This window comes from Cervus canadensis, chromosome 16 (assembly GCF_019320065.1).
Source record: "Cervus canadensis isolate Bull #8, Minnesota chromosome 16, ASM1932006v1, whole genome shotgun sequence".
In the NCBI taxonomy this organism is placed as follows: domain Eukaryota; kingdom Metazoa; phylum Chordata; class Mammalia; order Artiodactyla; family Cervidae; genus Cervus; species Cervus canadensis.
Window position 1 is genome coordinate 35,030,998 of NC_057401.1, and position 19,180 is coordinate 35,050,177.

The following is a 19,180-nucleotide window of genomic DNA, read 5'->3' on the forward strand; positions in this document are numbered from 1 at the left end:
AGGTTTACTGTGCCATCTCTCTCACCCTTCTGGTGAGTAAGGTGAGTAAGGCAGGAAGGGCGTTGGTAAGGATCATAGTTAAACTTGGGTCAGAGGTGCTAAACAAAGTGGTCATACAGGTACAGACGGTATAGGTCAAGTCACAGAAATTCAATCAGCAGAAACAAGGAAATTACGTTAGATCATGGAGGAAAGGATCAGATCTCAGTGAGGTTTTGGAAATAGAAATCCAGCCCCAGGCCAAAAATTAAAAGCATTATTTAAAATACAGGGAAAGAGAGTAATGGAAATGGATATCAGTAAACTACCCCCAAGAATTAGCAAATTCATTTATTCAACTGAGTTGGATGTGGACATTAGGATTTTGTGACTTAACACACCCCAAACTGAACTCCTTACAGCCTTTCCTTCTCCCTCCACTTCCTCAAGCAAACCTCCCTGCTCTGATGAGTGGCATGGGTCTTCAGTTACTCTAGCCAGTCACTCAGCCCTCATGCCTCATGCACAAACACTTAAAGTCATATGTGCCCCACACATCCTAAATCCCTCTGTGATTCACTTCTCAGGCTTGGTCTCCATTCTCCTCCAGAGACTGGGTTGAGTTCCTTATAATCGCTCATTTGGGACTGGTTTTACTTGAGACCTTTTAACCGATCCCCTTACCTTCAGTTAACTGTCTCTTGCCTTAATTTCCTCTGATTTATCTTCTGTATAGACAACAAAGTGATTTTTCAATAACTTAAGTCTGGTCATACATTTTTCTTGCTTATAGCCATTTGTGTGTTCAGTTGCTAAGTCATGTCCAACTCTTGCGACCCCATGGACTGTATAGCCTGCCAGGCTCCTCTGTCCATGGTATTCTCCAGGCAAGAATACTAGAGTGGGTTGCCATTTCCTCCTCCAGGGAATCTTCCCAACCCAGGAATCAAACCTGAGTCTCCTGCATTGGCAGGTGGGTTCTTTACCACTGAGTCACCTGGGAAGCCCTACAGCCATTTACTCAAAGAGAAATAACAAGCCTGCCTCTCAAGATTGCCCCACTTCAATGCCACCAAGAGGGGTATGGCAAGCCACTGTGAGGGGTAAGGCTACAGATTCTCTTTAAACAGCATATTCACTCTATCCACTGTTTCTGTATGGACATGGGTTTGGGTAGACTCCGGCAGTTGGTGACGGACAGGGAGGCCTGGCGTGCTGCGGTTGATGGGGCTGCAAAGAGTCGGACACGACTGAGCAACTGAACCGAACTGTTTCTGTAGTACATAGAGAACCAGAAGTAAAGCTTAGCAAATGTTCTTAGCTAACTGAAAAACACTGAATATGTACTGGTTTTCAAAATATTAAAAAATGCTTTCCTGTAATACAAAACAGAAGCATTTGGTCAAAGTCTACCTTTGTAAATGGAAAACCCCATGTGTGTGTGTGAAAGTAGCTCAGTTGTGTCCAATTCTTTGTGACTCCATGGAATTCTCTAGGCCAGAATACTGGAGTGGGTAACCTTTCCCTTCTGAGGGGATCTTCCCAAGCCAGGGATCAAACCCAGGTCTCCCACATTGCAGGCGGACTCTTTACCAACTGAGCTATCAGGAAAGCCCAGGGAAACACCATATAAACACACAATTGCTATCAAGCTCACACACACATACTTGTAATAGTCTCAGATTTACACAGGAGGGTCACTTTCTCTAAGAATGCGGATTTAGGAATATAGCAGAGAATTTTTTATTTTTTGGCTTATCACATCTTATTAAACAAAAGCATACTTAATTTATCAATATAAAAATAACTACCATGTATTTTGCTATAATCTTAAACTAGTATTTTGATGCAATGTCTAAAATATCTCTTCTTTGAGATAACACATTTTATGTGTGGGAAAACATTTAAGCCTCATGCAAATATCTTTAGTATCTCCATATGTTTTAACTCACAGCATTTGGAAAGTCTGCTCTGCAACTAAATGGTTTATAGGCAAACCTTCCTTGCTTTAAAAATAAAACAGCAAAATGTCATCGGGCTACTGGATCTAGTCAGTGACGAAGAATTCTATTTAAGCTATGGTCATTTAAACGTACCAAACATGTTTTAATTGTAGGCCATTTCTATAATCTTGATTCACAATAACAGTAATACAATATTGGGTTGGCCCAAAAGTTCATTTGGGTTTTTCTATACAATAGTATGGAAAAACTTGAATGAAATTTGCAGCCAATCCAATACAGAAAGCATTAAGATAGCAGAGAATAAATTATTTCTTTCAGTGAATGACGAGTGATTACTTAATGGACACAGAGTGTTTTTACAGGGTGATGAAAAAGTTTTGAAACTAGAGAGAGCTGGTGGTTGCAACAACATTTAGTGGTTTTGCACAACCACTAAATCCACTGAATTAACTGAATATTTGAAAATAGTTAACTGTATGTTATGTGGATTTTTACCTCAATTTTTTAAAGTGTAATTTTAAAATAAATCAATTTTAACTAAGTAAACAATAAGGTGCAGAATAGATAAGAAAAGAATTATGAGAGCAGTATGCAAACAAAATCAGGGAAACAGACTTAACTAGAAGAACTAGACTGGATCAGTACAGATGACATTTTGGGGGCTGAACTACAGAAATCTGAGAGGGAGAGCCTTGCAAACTAACTTTTCAAGCTACCAGCACCTAAGTACACTCTAACAACAGGTGATTCTGGTGGGCACATCAGATATCTTCAGGGGCTTAGGAAGCCATAGAAGGCAGGGAAAGAATCTTTTGCATCTGTCTGCCTCCTGATCTAGATTCTACAGCTCCCCTTTCTCTCCTTCATCATTCAAGTGCCTACTGTGTTTATTATGACCTCTGGTCATTCAATGCCTCAAACCATTTCTTCTTCTTCAGTCAAACCTTCTATTTTTTAAGTGTAGGCTTTAACTATGTTTTTAAAGGATGTTAGCCTTGCCTACCTCACCTGTGACGACCTAATGATACCAGGGACATGATTTAGAAGTGTTTTGCAAACTCTGGATTCTAACTCATTAGTGGGACATAAAGTCAATTCAAGAGATTATGATCAGTACTTTTTAAAAATGAAATCAAATGGAATGAAAAAAATCAGAGCACACTGTACACTGCAAGATTAGGAACTGTTATGGTATAGTATTTCAGGTGTTCCGTGTGTGTGTGTGTGTGTGTGTGTGTACATGTGTCAGTCTATGCCAAGATGTGTGTGTAGTAAGGCACAATGTAAAATGTAACTTACTGTGCATACAGACTACACAGCTTTACAAGACAAGTAAGTCCCTTCTCTGTTTTCGGACTGAGAGAGTATAAACACGGTTTCTCATAATAAAACAGGGTTACCACATGATGTACACAGCAACTAGCTCCCTGACCACCTGTTCCATGAGTATCTGTGTTTTCTACCCAAGGTAAAATGTCTACAGCAAAAAGTCAAATTATTCACCAGACAGTTTAGATTAAGTCTTTATAAATTAACTATAAATAAATTTGAGCAATAACTTTAAAAATACTTCTGAATTAAGATTAGATCCTTGTATTACTTTGCAGGATAGAGCTGAAAGCCACAAAAACCCGGATATGGGACAAAACTGGTAAATATTTACAGTATGCTGAATTGCTGAGATTTAAAAGAATCTTGCAGTGCTCTTTAATTTGGGTCTCACATTATAAAAACAAAAGTTTCTGAGGAGTTGTAAGAAATGTGGTAAGGCTTGGGTAAGTAATAGAAAAAAGAAGATGGGAAAAAAAATAAAACAGGAAGAATCGCTGTATCACCAAGGGTTTTGGAGCTCAAATCATCACTAGTTACATCATTTCTCCAGTTGCAATGAATCAAAGAGTAAGTTAAAAGAGGACACATGCAGACCAGAGCACTGTTTTACATTTTTGGCTCAGACACTATTTTCTGTATATAAAAGCACTACTAGTGGCTCTATTGAGTGAACATTTAACATTTACTATCTTGTTTATAATGGTTAAAACAGTAATGTTTGGCCTTGTCAGCTTACAAAATAAATCAGAGCTGTCCTGTAGCTGGGAAACATGGCTCAGGAAATATCTCTCCTAGAGAGAGGCATCCCTTATATAGGCTTTCTAGAGAGTACGGTCACCCTGCAGAGAGTCTGACCATTTTAGATGACATAGCAGCCCTACCTAGACAACTGCAAAGGGCTTTGCTTGTAAGATGCATGCCAAGTCACTTCAGTTGTGTCCAACTCTTTGCGACCCCATTTACTGTAGCCCGCGAGGCTCCTTTGTCCATGGGATTCTTCAGACAAGAATACTGGAGTGGTTTGCCATGCCCTCCTCCAGTGGATCTTTCTGACCCAGGGATCGAACCTGTGTCTCTTACATCTCCTGCATTGGCAGGTGGGTTTTTTACCACTAGCACCACCTGGGAAGCTTATACAACAGAAAACACTAAAAAAATGTTTTTTTTGCTTTTAAGAATTAGGGTGCATTTTACCATATTGCCAATTGATACAAGATAATAATAAAAGTAAAATTAGCTTCCAAATTTGCTAAAATAACACAAAACCAGGGCAGGTTTTCATGCAATCCAAACTCTCAAATAACCTACTGATCACTAGAAAATCAGGCACCACGAAAAGAAATGATCAAATGTGTTTTATGGAATCATTTTCCAAATCAGCTCTATTATATCAGAGTACAACTACTTAAAAAGGTATCTTTGAAAAATACTGTGAAAAATTACTTTTACATTAAATTTTACTCATTTGTCAATTCTAATTTCAATAAACCTTCAGAATTCAAATATCATCTCACCACTACCACCCTCGTCCAAGAAATGACCAGGACATCTGCAACAGCCACCCCTCAACCAGTCTCCCTGCCTCCACCTTCCACTCCCTATAGTTATTCTCCATGCAGAGGATAACTGCATGGAGAGGTGATTTTTCAGAAAATGTAACTTAGATGATGTCATTCTTCTCCTCCAATCTGTCTAATGGCTTCCCATTATCCTCCGAAGAGTGTTCAAACTCCTTGACGTAGCCTCCAAGGCCCTACTTGGTCTGATAGACTCTCACCCCAATCTATGCCCACTTCTCATCCACTCTTCCCTAGAAAGGAGATAGTTTACTGACTCATGAATGTGGGAAGAACTAGTTGAAAGTGTTTGACTTAGTACCCTTCTCTTCCTTCCTAGGTATAAGCTATCCTTAGGGCATTCTTTGCATCTCCACATCCCGAGCCCTCCTGGTGTAGGCCTAGCTGGGCAAATATTGTCCAATTCCAGGAGTTTGTCAGCAGGCGCTTTTGGTTTTCATCCTCTTCCACCATATGAAACAAAGGTAGATTCTGGCCTTCATCTGTCATGTTTGAGTGATTAGTCTTACTTCTTAATTTCTTTAGAATCCATGTAAGGGGAAGGAATACTAATTACTAGGGCTACCAAAATCTCCAACATGACAACAGAAACAAACACATATACAAGGCATACCTTATATATGAGTACAGAAAAGAATCTAGAAATATTCATCTCTGGGTAGTAGAGTTATAGGCATCTTTCTTTATATGCTTTTCTATTTTAGGTGAATATTTTTATAAATTACTATGGATTACTTTCTTAAATCAGAAAAAAATTAACCAAAATATACTTTCTTTGGGGGCAATTAAGGAGGTTCCCGGTATCAAGTTTTCAGAGGAAACTGTGAACTATGTTGAATACATGTCTAATAAAACTGAAAACAGTTACAAAACGACTGTCTCTAACCATGATTACATAATTAGAAAATAAAAATGTCTTACCTTTTTTACAGACATTTTATAATTACTTTCACTTTACTATTTTGGCTAAATTCAAGTTACCAAGTAGTGACAAAAATTACATCATTCTCTTGAATCTACATTATGTCATTCTCTTGAATCTTCCCTTGTGGCTCAGCTGGTAAAGAATCTGCCTGCAACAGGGGACACCTGGGTTCGATCCCTGGGTTAGGAAGATCCCCTGGAGAAGGAAAAGGCTACCCACTCCAGTATTCTGGCCTGGAGAATTCCATGGACTGTACAGTCCATGGGGTTGCAAAGAGTCGGACACAACTAAACGACTTTCACTTTCACTTGAATCTACATAGCCCCTCTGGTCTATTTATTCAATACAGGATTATATCAGGGTCTTCCCTGGTGGCTCAGTGTTAAAGAATCCACCTGCCAATGCAGGAGACATGAGTTCAATCCCTGGTCCAGGAAGATGCCACATGCCATGAAGCAACTAAGCCTGTGCACCACGATTATTGAGCCTACGCTCTAGAGGATGGGAGCTGCAACTAATGAGCACATGTGATGCAACTACTAAAGCCCAAGTGCCCTAGAGCCCATGCTCTGCAACAAGAGAAGCCACCACAGTGAGAAGCCTGTGGACCAGAACTAGAGAGTAGACCCTGTTAGCAACTAGAGAAAAGCTCTTGCAGCAACAAAGATCCAGCACAGCCATAAGTAAATAAACAAAATTTTTAAAGAAAGGTTATATTAACTACTTACTTATAATGTGTATACATTTGACTCAGTAACAGCAGCTCTTATATTTTAAACTGGAGGTTTTGGGTTCATGACTGATTTCGTTTTCTAAATATCAACACACAACCATAAATATTCAGGTAAGTTTTCTTCTATCACATTCAGGAGAAGACTCTTCTATTTTTACTTACAAATTGAAATGTTTTAAAAATACATACAAGTCTTTATAAGTAAATTCTGTGTTAACTCAATTTAAACTTTCCTTCAAGCTTCCCTGAGCAACTTTGATCAATAGCTATATTTAAGAATTTTTTCACACATTCTCATCAGTTACATTTTTTTGCTTCTATATGTTAATGTCTAAGCTTTGAGGTAGTGTATAAGTTCTGCCTTTCCAAGGATATTGCACAAGGTCTATATTTCCAAATTAGAGTATGACAGCAAGGATCTTTTGGATATAATTTAAATGCTGAGGGTGCAGGTAAATTAAACTATTGAAAGTTAATTCAACAGTACTTATATATACTTTGTATACCAAAGGAAAGGAAGAAAAAAAATCCTTGCCTACAAAGAGCGCATGATAGTGACACACATCCTTGGTCAACTTAGGCAGAGTGAAAGTTTTCCTTCTTAATCTACTCCCATTTCCAGTGGCAAGAGGATGTAGGGTTTAAAGTTCAACTGTAGATACAGTTTTTAAAAAATTAAAAATCCATTTTAACAGTAAGAGTAAGAATTATTTACTTTTTAAACAGCTATATCAAAGCATAACTTAATACTATAAAATTCACCCATTTTAAGTATGCAACTCAACAATTTTTAGTAAATTTACAGATAGTTGTGCAACTATCACCATAATTTAGTTTAGAATATTTCCATCAGGAGGATTCATTTTTGAACCATAACACCGTGCAACACAGCAATCAGGAGTACAGGTTAGTGCAGACTGCTGGGCTCCACAATTCACCAGCTGCATGAGCCTGACAAGTTGTTATACCTTTCTTTGAGGTGCTTTAGTTTTCTTATCTAAAAATTCAGTTAATGACAGTACTAACCTCACAGTATTGTTCTCAGGGTCAACAGAATTAACATATATATAAAGCACTTAAAACAGTAGCTGGCACAAAATAAGTATTCAAGTGAAAGTAAAGTCTCTCGGTCATGTCCAACTCTTTGGGACCCCATGAACTGTAGCCTACCAGGCTCCTCTGTCCATGGGATTTTCCAGGCAAGAATACTGGAGTGGGTTGCCATTTCCTTCTCCAGGAGATCTTCCCAACCCAGGGATTGAACCCGGGTCTCCCGCACTGTAGGCAGACACTTTACCATCTGAGCCACCAGGGACGTCCCATCAATAGATATTAGCCATTATTAATATCATACACTTTAAAATCTACTTATTAGATTTAGATTTATTAGAAAGCAATAGGCAAATAAGCACATTCCACACTGAAGACTAAATCAAATGACCTGTAACAACACATTCATTTGATAACAATGAAGCCTGTCTAACAGTAACTTAAAATTCAGAAACAAGAATAACAGTAACTGAAAACAAAATTAATCCAAGGTAAAATCCATGATGCTAATGAGAACCTACTGTGTAACACAAGGAAGTCTACTCCGTGCCAGTAACCTGGATGGGAAGGAACTCCAAAAAGGGGGGTATATGTATACATATAGCTGATTCACTTTGCTGTACAGTAGAAACTAACAACACTGTAAAGCAACTATATTTCAATAAAAATTAAAAGTAAATAAATAAAACCTATGATGCTCTGATAGCATCTATTCACCTATTTATTCAACAAATATTAACTGGGAGCACAATATTAACTGTGAAACAGCAAATAAGACAAAAAGTCCCTGACCTTATGAAGCTTAAGAGGAGAAGAAATGAATGAACAGGCACATGAAAAATAAAACAAGGTGATTACACAGTGTTAAGTGCTATAAAGACAATAAAACAAGGCAATCGGACAGAGAAACAGGTACAGAAGAAAGCCAGGGTACTATACTACTTTAGTCAGTAGTCTAGACTGGCTTTAGAACCAGCCTTAATCTAATTCTCAACTACTACATGGTTTTATGGTTCTTTGAGACAACATTTCACCAGAGGCCAGAATGAGAGGTTAGCAGCCCTACCCAGAGCAATAACCATGGCAGAGGCAGCAAAGATAACAAGCGCAAAGGCTACAAGGTGAACAAGGCCTAACAATGCTTGAAGCAGAAAGAGGCCAGTTAGCTTGGAGTTTATCTATCATGAAGGACAATGGTAGAAGATGCCATTAAAGAGGTAGGTAAATACCAGATTCCTGCTTTATTTCTCTATTTGAATCACCCCTTTCCTATTCAATAGCTTGAGGTGATATCAGGTCAATAACTGGACATTTCTGCAGTCTAGGGAAACTCACCATCACCATGGGTTACACTATGGCAAAGCACTCTTCACTTATTAAAAAGATGAGATTTTTTTTTAAGTGGAAGCTTAATATTTTTAAACAAACATTTTACCTAATTCTGTTATTTGAATGTCTTCAGGATTTACACTCCTAGGATAAATAATCTTCTAGTCCACAAATACAGCAGCACGACTGTGCAACAGTACCACAGAGAGAATGGCAACTGATCTACCTTCTTCATTGGGTGAGATCTCCTCTAGTTGGGGGAGCTGCCAGGAGAGACAGACAGGGCAGAGCGGTCAGTATAGAGTAAGGCACCAAAGCAGGAAGGTAGAGGATGATCAGGAGAGAACAGAGTATAACCTAATCTGATTTTTAAAAAGACGTTTTTCTATTTATGGAGAGAGTTGCAGGAGATACTCTAAGGCAGGATAAAGACAAATGGAAAGACTGAAGGTGTCAGCCTGCAGATACATGAACTATATTGCTCACTATGCAGTAAGCAGCGAAGGAGTGATTATTACATTGAATATGATTTAAACTGGGGCTAAGCAAACCAGAGAGGATGGACAGAGAAGGGAAAGGATACCTAGCAATGCAGGTGAGGGGTGATGAAAGTCTGAAGTAGAGTGAAAGCAAAGGAGAAGAAATTGAGGGGGCAGATGCGAGGTACAGTAAGACACAGAATATATAGGAGACAGAGAATATTGTGAAGTTCTAAATGGAAACACAAATGAAGAAAAACAGCAAAGTCAAAAGGAAGGGTGACTTCTAAAGGAGAAGAGAAGTAGTGTTTAGGGTATTTTGAGCTTAATTCTTGATGGGATTGTCTCACAGACAAGTGAAGGTGCCTTTAGAGTGCAGAAGGATCTTCTCTGTAAACCTGGTGTCCTGAAATTTCATGATGCCTGGTTTGATGTGAGTCTTCATTCACTGTGCTGAGCACTTGATGAACAATTCTTACCCAGAAAAAAGAAAATTACTTTCAGTTCTGAAACTTTGGCGGAGGGCGGGATGCATCACACATCTGGTATTGTCTGCTATTGACGTAAAAAAGCAGCCATAGATAATATAAAAATGAACAAGCAAGGATGTTCTAATTAAGCTTTATTCATGGACACTGAAATTTGAATTTCACATAATTTTCATGTGTCATGAAATACTTTTGTTTTTTTTTTATAAACCATGTGGCAGGCACAGCAATGTCCCACGCAAAGATTTCCACCCCCTAATCCTTGGAACCTGTCAATATGTTATCATACCAGGCAAAGGGGAATTAAGATTTCAAACTGAATTAATGTTGATAACCAACTGATCTTAAACATAGCAATTATTCAAGTAGATATAATGTAAGCACAAGAGTCTTTAAAAGTGGAAGAGGGAAGCGGAAGAGAAGGTCATGGTTTTGTGATGTGAAAAAGACTCAAACTCATTATTGTTGACCTTGAAGATGGAGGAAGGCAGCCATGAGCCAAGGAATATGGGTAGCTTCTAGAACTGGAAAGGGCAAGGAAATGGATTCTCTCCTGAAGCAGCCAAAAGAGAACGCAGTCCTGCCAACACGCTGATTTTGAGTTCAATGAAACTGTTTTTTTTTTGTTTTTTTTTTGAAACTGTTTTTTAATATACGTTTTTTAAAAACTTCATTTTATGTTTAATTGGAGGATGATTACTTTACAATACTGTGATGGTTTCTGCCACATATCAACATGAATTAGCCATAGGTATACATATATCCTCTCCCTCTTAAACCTTCCTTCCACCTTCCACCCCTCTAGGTTGTCACAGAGCATCAGCTTTTGGTTTCCTGAGTCATACACCAAATGCCCACTGGCTATCTGTTTTACATATGGTAATGTATAGAGTTTCAGTGCTACTCTCTCAAATCATCCCACCCTCTCCTTCCTCCTCTGTGTCCAAGTCTGTCCTTTATGTCTTCGTCTCCTTTGCTGCTCTGCAAATAGGATCGGGACCATCTTTCTCAATTCCATATATATATGTCAATATACAGTATTTGTCTTTCTCTTTCTGACTTACTTCATTCTGTATAATAGGTTCTAGGTTCATCTACCTCATCAGAACCGACTCATCAATGAGACTTCTAACTGACGTAAGTATAAGAAGTCTGTGCTGTTTTACGCCACTAAGTTCTTGGTAAATTTGTTACAATAACCACAGAAAAACAACACAACCATTTAAAAATGAAAAAAAAAATCTTTCTTAGCTTGCAGGTCATACAAAAATAGACGTGGCACATGGGCCACAGCTTGCTGACCTTTGGTATAAGCACTTGCTCCAGACTGCCTAGCACTAGATCCTAGTTCTGCCACTTACGGGCTGCAATTTTGGCTAGGCAGCACAACTTTTTTTTGGTATTGGTTTCCTCATCTTTAAAGTAATGATAGTAATAGTACTTTTGTAAGGATTGTTGTATGGATTAAATAAAGTAAAACATGTAAAGTACTTAAAATACTACCTAACTCAAAGTAAGTACTCAGTAAATGCTATAATAATAACAATGGCAATTACAACAAAGGAGGAGATGAAACACAGCCCTCTATGAAGATTTTCACCTTATCTCAGCTTTGCTTGTAGTATTAAGTCTCTCTGACAGACCACCCTAAAAGTAACTCTTCAGTCTAGGGTAGGAAGAGAACTGCAAGATAAGCCAGTTCATCTTTTACAGGCTTTTCCCAGCCCAGCTAAGGTTTCAGCTTTCTCTAGTTGGCCAAGTCAGTGACCATTCACACATCTGGTTTCTAGTTTCCAAAAGTGTCTTGACTTCTCTTTTTGGCTGTCATCTCCTCTCTAATTCCTTTTGTTTGTATGTGTTTATGCTTTAAAAATGCCTTTTCTGTCATTTTAGTGGGGTTTCAGGAAGAAATAGAACTGAATGAATCTGTTTAACTTACCATATTTAACTAGAAGTCTTAAATTCAATTATTCTCCTGCCCTCAAAAAATAAGGATAACAATCATCCCCATTTAAAACAAAAATTTTAACCTAACTTTTTCAAAACTAGCATATTCTCATTTTGATTAATACTGCTTCCCCAAATATGTGACATTTTACAAGAGCATTATAAGTAAAACTTTAAAGCTTCCATTAAAATAATTGACAAATTACAACTTAACTTTAGGGCTTGCAAGTAATTTCACACAGTATTGATGGTTTGTGTTTTGAATCAATGACACATTTTTTGAAAAGTGAGCTTTGAAAAATATGCATGTTAAAAACACTATGGAATAAGTTGTAAGTCATATGCTTTCTCTTGAATGTTTATTTTAAAAATAATTATAATTCACAACTGGCAAAGCACACTAATCAATGGATACATAAAGTTTGTGATTATTGATGGTGATTTTATTTCCATACATTGAATGACTGGTTCTAGCAGGGATCTATATTCTTATCTTCCTAAACCATACTTTTAACCACCAAAGCATCTGCTATGCTCAAATTCAAGACACTTTTCAGACATTTGTTAAACTGCACCCTGAGATTTAACTACACCATTCTACAAAAACTGCAAATCCCCTAGGAGCTAAAAAAGAAAGAATAAGACAAACAGTTATTAAAACCTGCTATGTACAAGCCCTGTTCTGGATGCTTTAAATATATACCTAATACAATCCTCAAAATAACCAGACAAGGTGGGGATCATGCCGTCATTTCATGAATAAGGAAAATGAGGATGTAGACAGCTTAGGAAACTCAGGACTGGTGGACAGAAAGTCCCAGGTAATGTGCAGAGTAACTGTATGTCTCGGGTGTCATTTACAAAATATGCTATAGAACTACACAGTAGACTTTTAGTTATCCATATTTATTTTCTAAACTCCAACTATTAGGCCTAATGAAAAGACAAAAATCTATATTTGAACTGTTAACATGACTTTATATTTTTTACAGAGCCACATCTAGCTAGACAAACTAACAGAAATAGAGCTACGGAGAAAACTACAGAAGGATACATTGCAGGTAATTTATAAGTCAGAGAAGCCCAATTTACAAGCATAATGGGTAGAAATAGGCTAATAAGAGCAGAGATACAACTAATCATAATAGTAATAACAATTTTTTGAAAAGTATGTATTTCATTTTTGTAAAATTATGCTTCCCTTTAAATAAAGAAATTTTGAAAAATCCAATTAGAACCATATCTATTATTACAAGGTTGTCCATGTTATACTCTCAAATTAAAAAAGTGAAAGTTAAAGTTGCTCAATCGTGTCCGACTCTTTGTGACCCTATGGACTATAGTCCGTGGAATTCTCCAGGCCAGAATACTGGAGCAGGTAGCCGTCCCCTTCTCCAGGGGATCTTCCCAACCCAGGGATCAAACCCAGGTCTCCTGCACTGCAGGCGGATTCTTTACCAAACAAAAAAAAGGAAATTGTAAATTCTCTATTATAAAAACAAAATGTTTTACTCTGTGTGTGTATGTATATATAATATATTAATAAAGGGGAAGGTGTAGAAGGCCAAAAATCAACCTAATCTTAACTTGGGTCACCTGAAGGTGACTGCAAGTGTGCACGCTCAGTCACTTCAGTCGTGTCCAACTCTTTGTGACCCCATGGACCGCAGCTTGCCAGCTCCTCTGTCCAAGGGATTTTCCCAGCAAGAATACTAGAGTGTGTTGCCATGACCCCTCCAGGGGATCTTCCTGACCCAGGGATCGAACCCATGTCTCCTGCACTGCCGGCATAGTCTTTGTCCACTGAGCCACCTGGGAAGCCCTGAAGGTGACTGGAGACATTTAAAGATTTGTGGAACACTGGACTCAAGCTACTACTGGTGACTTTATTTTTCGTATTCTCTCTCCTTGATACCTGTTCTCTTATTCACCAGGGGCTTATTTGCTCAGAAGCTTATCTCCTGGTGTGATCACTCACTAGTCCTTGCCCCAGCTTTCTCTGAACCAAACCACCTTTCTCTAGCATGGCTGAGAGAATGTGGGCACTGACCAGCCACCAAGCTGGAGAAATGTCTCTACAGTGTCTCACAGGCTTGAGGTTTTCCTGGTAAGGGGTTGTAGTGTGTGGTCATGTTTCTAAAAGGGACAGCCCCAGAATCCGGACTGGGATTGCAGGCCAAAGGAGCAGTAGGAGGTAGTCAGATGGAGAGTGGGTCAAGTTTCTGGTCATACCCTATTGCCAAATCAAACTTCAAATACTATTCCCCCCATCACCTGTTCTAGGGAAGGCAAAACTCCATGAATATAATGGGTTCTCATTTTCCTACCACAATCTTAGTCTACATATAATGATTGCAATATAAGGAGGCACACCATGTTCTTTTGGTAAAGAATTTGGCATATTGTCAATTCTTGACAGATACTAAATAGCACTAACACTGCTTCCAGCAAAATATGTCCCAAGAGTCCAGTAGGTTTTTTAATGTGAATGGAAGTCATCACTGGGTATTCATAAAACTATTCAAGCTGGAATATTTTAAACGCCAGAAATTATACTTGAGAGAGACATGAAACATCATTTTAAAATCCATCTATATTAATACAGATTATGTGTTTTTACATCATTAAAGATACATCAAAAATTATGTATTTGTGGACCTCAATAGCTCTCATCCTCCCTCTTGTATCTCTGACTCATTATGTTTTCATATAACATAGATAGTTCTTTATGCTACTATTTTTAATGACTTCTTAGAAATAAACTGACAATGTCAACAAACAAATAAAATATATAGTATAGTATGTCAGGTGATGATCAGCACTATGGAAGAAAATAAGAGGGAGAGAGAGTGCCACCGGTGGGGTGAAGGCTGCAATTGTATATAGTGTGGAGTCAGGGAAGGCCTTGCTGAAAAGACAGCACTTGAGCAAAGTGCTGAAAGAGGTGAAAGGTACAAGTCATGTGAACACCTAAGAGAAAGAATGTGGAGGCTGAAGGTTCAGCATATGCAGAGGTCCTGAGGCTGACCTCTCCAACATCATCTCCCCGTATTCTGCACCTCCCTCACTTCATGCCAACCAAACACTGGTCTCCTTGCTGTTGCTCACATACAAGCTGGTGAATGGAGAGTGAGGAATTTGGGAGGCAGCACAGACCAGGAGAAGCTCCTCTGAAGTGGCCTTCCTCTCAAATTTAAAAAGAACCCAGCACCAAATGACTCAGAGTGATACTGGGCAAACAAACACTCCTCTTGAGCAACAATGTCCAACAGAACTTTCTGCAATGATGAGAATGTTCTCTATCTGTGCTGTCCAGTAAGAGGCTAGTATGGCTGAGGAACTGAAATTTTAATTTTATCTTATTTTAATTATTTTAAAATTGAAATAGTCAAATGTCGCTAGTGGCTATACTACCAGCCAGCAAATTTCTAGAATAAAGGTAGGCCTGGGGAACACAGAAATTTATCACTGACAGACACTTTACTTCCAAGAAAAGAGATACATTTCATTTAATTTGCTGAAGTTCAAGTTGGTCTAATGAGAATTTCATGATTAAATACAGCAATTGTGATAGCTTTACTCATCACAAAACATATGTATGAAGCATTATTTGCCATGTAATTCTTTGGCTACTGTGTGGGGAAAATTACTGTTATTACATTTTCTTAACTCAGCTTTAGTGTTTCCCTCTACATGATTTATTATTGCTGAAGTAATAGTTAAGAATTTTTAAAATCTATTTTTAATCGAACTGGGTTTCCTAACAAGATTTTTTTCCTCTCAATTTGATTTTTCTTCAGGTGACACACACATATGCAAATTTAAGAATATGAAGAAATATAGTGAATAGGATGTTGTAAAATAAGCTCTATATTCAATGTATTATTAAATTTTAACCAAACAGAATCAAAGATTCTGATTAGAACAATGGCTTAAAAGATTTTCTTTTCTACAAAATAGGAAACATGAGATATATGAAATATTTTAAGAGATATGCAAGGCTAGTCTTTAAAAACTATATTCAACTTAGAAACTATGGTTTCTTAAAAAAGGCATGTACTATATACACCATGGAATATTACTCAGCTGTTAAAAAGAATTCATTTGAACCAGTCCTAATGAGATGGATGAAACTGGAGCCCCTTATACAGAGTGAAGTAAGCCAGAAAGATAAAGAACATTACAGCATACTAACACATATATATGGAATTTAGGAAGATGGTAACGATAACCCTATATGCAAAACAGAAAAAGAGACACAGAAGTACAGAACAGACTTTTGAACTCTGTGGGAGAATGTGAGGGTGGGATATTTCAAAAGAACAGCATGTATACTATCTATGGTGAAACAGATCACCAGCCCAGGTGGGATGCATGAGACAAGGGCTCGGGCCTGGTGCACTGGGAAGACCCAGAGGAATTGGGTGGAGAGGGAGGTGGGAGGGGGGATCGGGATGGGGAATACGTGTAACTCTATGGCTGATTCATATCAATGTATGACAAAACCCACTGAAATGTTGTGAAGTAATTAGCCTCCAACTAATAAAAAAATAAAAAAAATTAAAAAAAAAAAGGCATGTACTGTGCTTAGTCGCTCAGTCGTGTCTGACTCTGCGACCCCATGGACTGTGGCCCGCCAGGCTCCTCTGTCCATGCGGATTCTCCAGGCAAGAATACTGGAGTGGGGTGCCATGCCCTCTTCCAGGGGATCTTCCCAACCCCAGGATCGAACCCAGGTCTCCTGCATTGCAGGCGGATTCTTTACTGTCTGAGCCACCAGAGAAGCCCATGAAAAGCATGTATATATGTACATACACACATATATGTGCATGTATGCATACATTATATATATACACACACACACACACACACACTAAACACATTACTATTAAAGCTAGTCAAGAAAACTTTTAAAATTTCTGTGTTAAATCAACAGCACTCAGAGACGATGAAAGCCAGTTACTAAAAAATTTATTGCTTAGTTAAAACTCAGTTTACAATTCAAAGGATTTTTAAAATCTCTGAGCTGTTATGAAGCTTTATGGGGTTTATAGTGGAGATGAAAACAGAAATAAAAAGATCTGACAAACAGAAAATGCCAAAGATATTTCCAGCATTATCAACATGGATTCTTTTTTCTCTATCATTACTTTTTACCTTATTCCCAGAAAACTGACTTTAACTCCATCTGCCTGAAAAGACAACTGCTTCCTGGGGCCCCTTTCAAAATTAAAGTGTTTGATGGGCAATTTTATTTGAAAGAATATCATTTCTATAATTGTTAAAAATAAGAAGAAAAAAAATTAAAAAAAAATAAGAAGAATGTAAACTCTATGAAGGCAGGAATTTTGGATAATCTACAGTAGTTTCAGTCTTCAGAATAGTGCCTGAATACAGTAAAGATAATAAATACTTATTGAATTAATAATTTTACCAGCACCTTTTAGTAAAATGAGATAATCAACTTTTCCTAAAACATTAGTGTGGATTTTCATTTTAACATTGGTAATCTAGAATAATTCCACTTAAAAATTCTTGTTTTACCATCTATACATGCAACAAAGCCCTTTTCAAAGCTTATTGGTAATACACAGAATTAGCCAAAGACTATTCATTATTTTATTCATTCTTTCTGTGGTTATAGAATTCTATGATCCCTTTCAATTTCAAAATTTATTTTATTCTAATAATGACCTAAAACTGAAAAAAAAATCTGAAACTTATTCAAATGGAATGTCATGGAATGTCAAATTATTATTTAAATTACTACAGAAGTAACTGCTCAACAATTTATGGATCACCCTGGTTATTTCATGGTTTTCTCACCTCTTTTAAAGGGTATTTTCTAGTTCTCTGCTTAGTCTTGTTTTATATTACTGTCAAATTCTTCACTTACAAAACCAAGTATATTGAAATGTCATAAAATAAACCACACTATATTTTTTACATTTTATACCAAAAGATTGAGTTTATGTTAAAAAACAAAATTAATACACGTTGGAAAATACTGAGCTGGAATGTTTGCTAAAATGCTGTTTACTGCAGAGGCCCAATGTTTTATCAACTAACACTGAAGTTTAAATTAGGGCTAAACTCAGGAAATTGACCTTCATAATATTTTAACATGATGTTTGTCTTTCTAAGGTGGCTTTCTTCTCAGAAAAGAGTACTTAAATATCCTTGACTTACTGTCATATTTCGGTCCCAGATCTGTATGCTTCCATTCTGGCAAGCAGCTGCTATGAGGTTTCCATCTCTACTATATGTGCACGTGGTAGGAATTACTTTTTTACCCTGCATCGTCCGCGGTTTAAACACACTTTTTTGCTTCTTCGGATTTTCAACTTCCCAGGTCCTCACAGTCCTTAAAAAAAGAAAAAAAGGGAGATTTTAATTTATAAAAAAGAAAGGGTTTTAAAATACAAAAGAGTTCACAAAGACCGCCTGAACTTTTAAGCATATAAATCTAATTAGTGTTTTTTACATTTTTAAAATAAAATGTGCAGTATGTAAATGAGGTTTCCCACTGCAATAAAGTCAACCATCCAAATTGTGCTGTCATGAAATCAAATCACAAGTGGCAAATTCTACTTCAAATGAGTTCTTAGTTCTGACCCTCTAAAGCAGTAGTTTCCAAAAAACTCTGACTATACACTCTGATCAGTAGAACTGTTGAACATAATATATCCCTTACATATACAGGTTAATTTTTAAATTACATGTGTTAGTATACTGTTATATAACACACACCATAAAATATACTGAAAAAAACTGGTCAGTAAAAAAGAATGATGTGGGACTTCCCTAGCCAAAACAGGAAAAGATAATTTAAAAGAACAGTGGGGTAAATATAAATATAAATATAAAACACATAGCAACATGGTAGGTTTAAATCCAACCTCATCAATAACTGGAAATTCCATTACATTAACTGGAAATGGCATAAAACCTCTAATTAAAAGGAAAAGACTATCAGATTGGATTAGATAAAAACTAAAATTCAGCAGAGTCTATATTTTTATATATATAGAAATATATAAAAATGTGTGTTTATATATGAAAAACACACAAAAATACTTAAAGACTTATTAACCATTTAACAGTAAAAGGATGGAAAAAAGATGTACCATAACATAATCAAAAGAAAGCAAGAATGAGTATATTAATGTCAAAGTGAACTTGAAAACAATGAATAAAACTAGAGACAAAGAGGAAATTTTCATTATGAAAAAGAGTCAAATGATCAAGAAGATATAAGAAACAAAATATTAAGAAGATACGAGAATCCTAAAGGCATATCTCCCTAATAACAGAGCTTCAAAATGTGAAAGCAAACTTAATAGAAATAAAAGAAATACCAAATCCATACTTAACAGC

At 37.1% G+C, this 19,180-nt stretch overlaps 1 protein-coding gene across 1 annotated transcript in view; it reads right to left on the minus strand.

The window, feature by feature from the left end:
• Window positions 1–19,180, minus strand: part of WDR70 (WD repeat domain 70) — a 268,401-nt gene that overhangs the window by 80,736 nt on the left and 168,485 nt on the right. Inside the window, exon 10 of the mRNA XM_043488519.1 lies at window positions 17,993–18,167. Within this exon, the coding sequence (XP_043344454.1) occupies window positions 17,993–18,167 (175 nt within the window). The remainder of the gene's footprint in view (window positions 1–17,992; window positions 18,168–19,180) is intronic.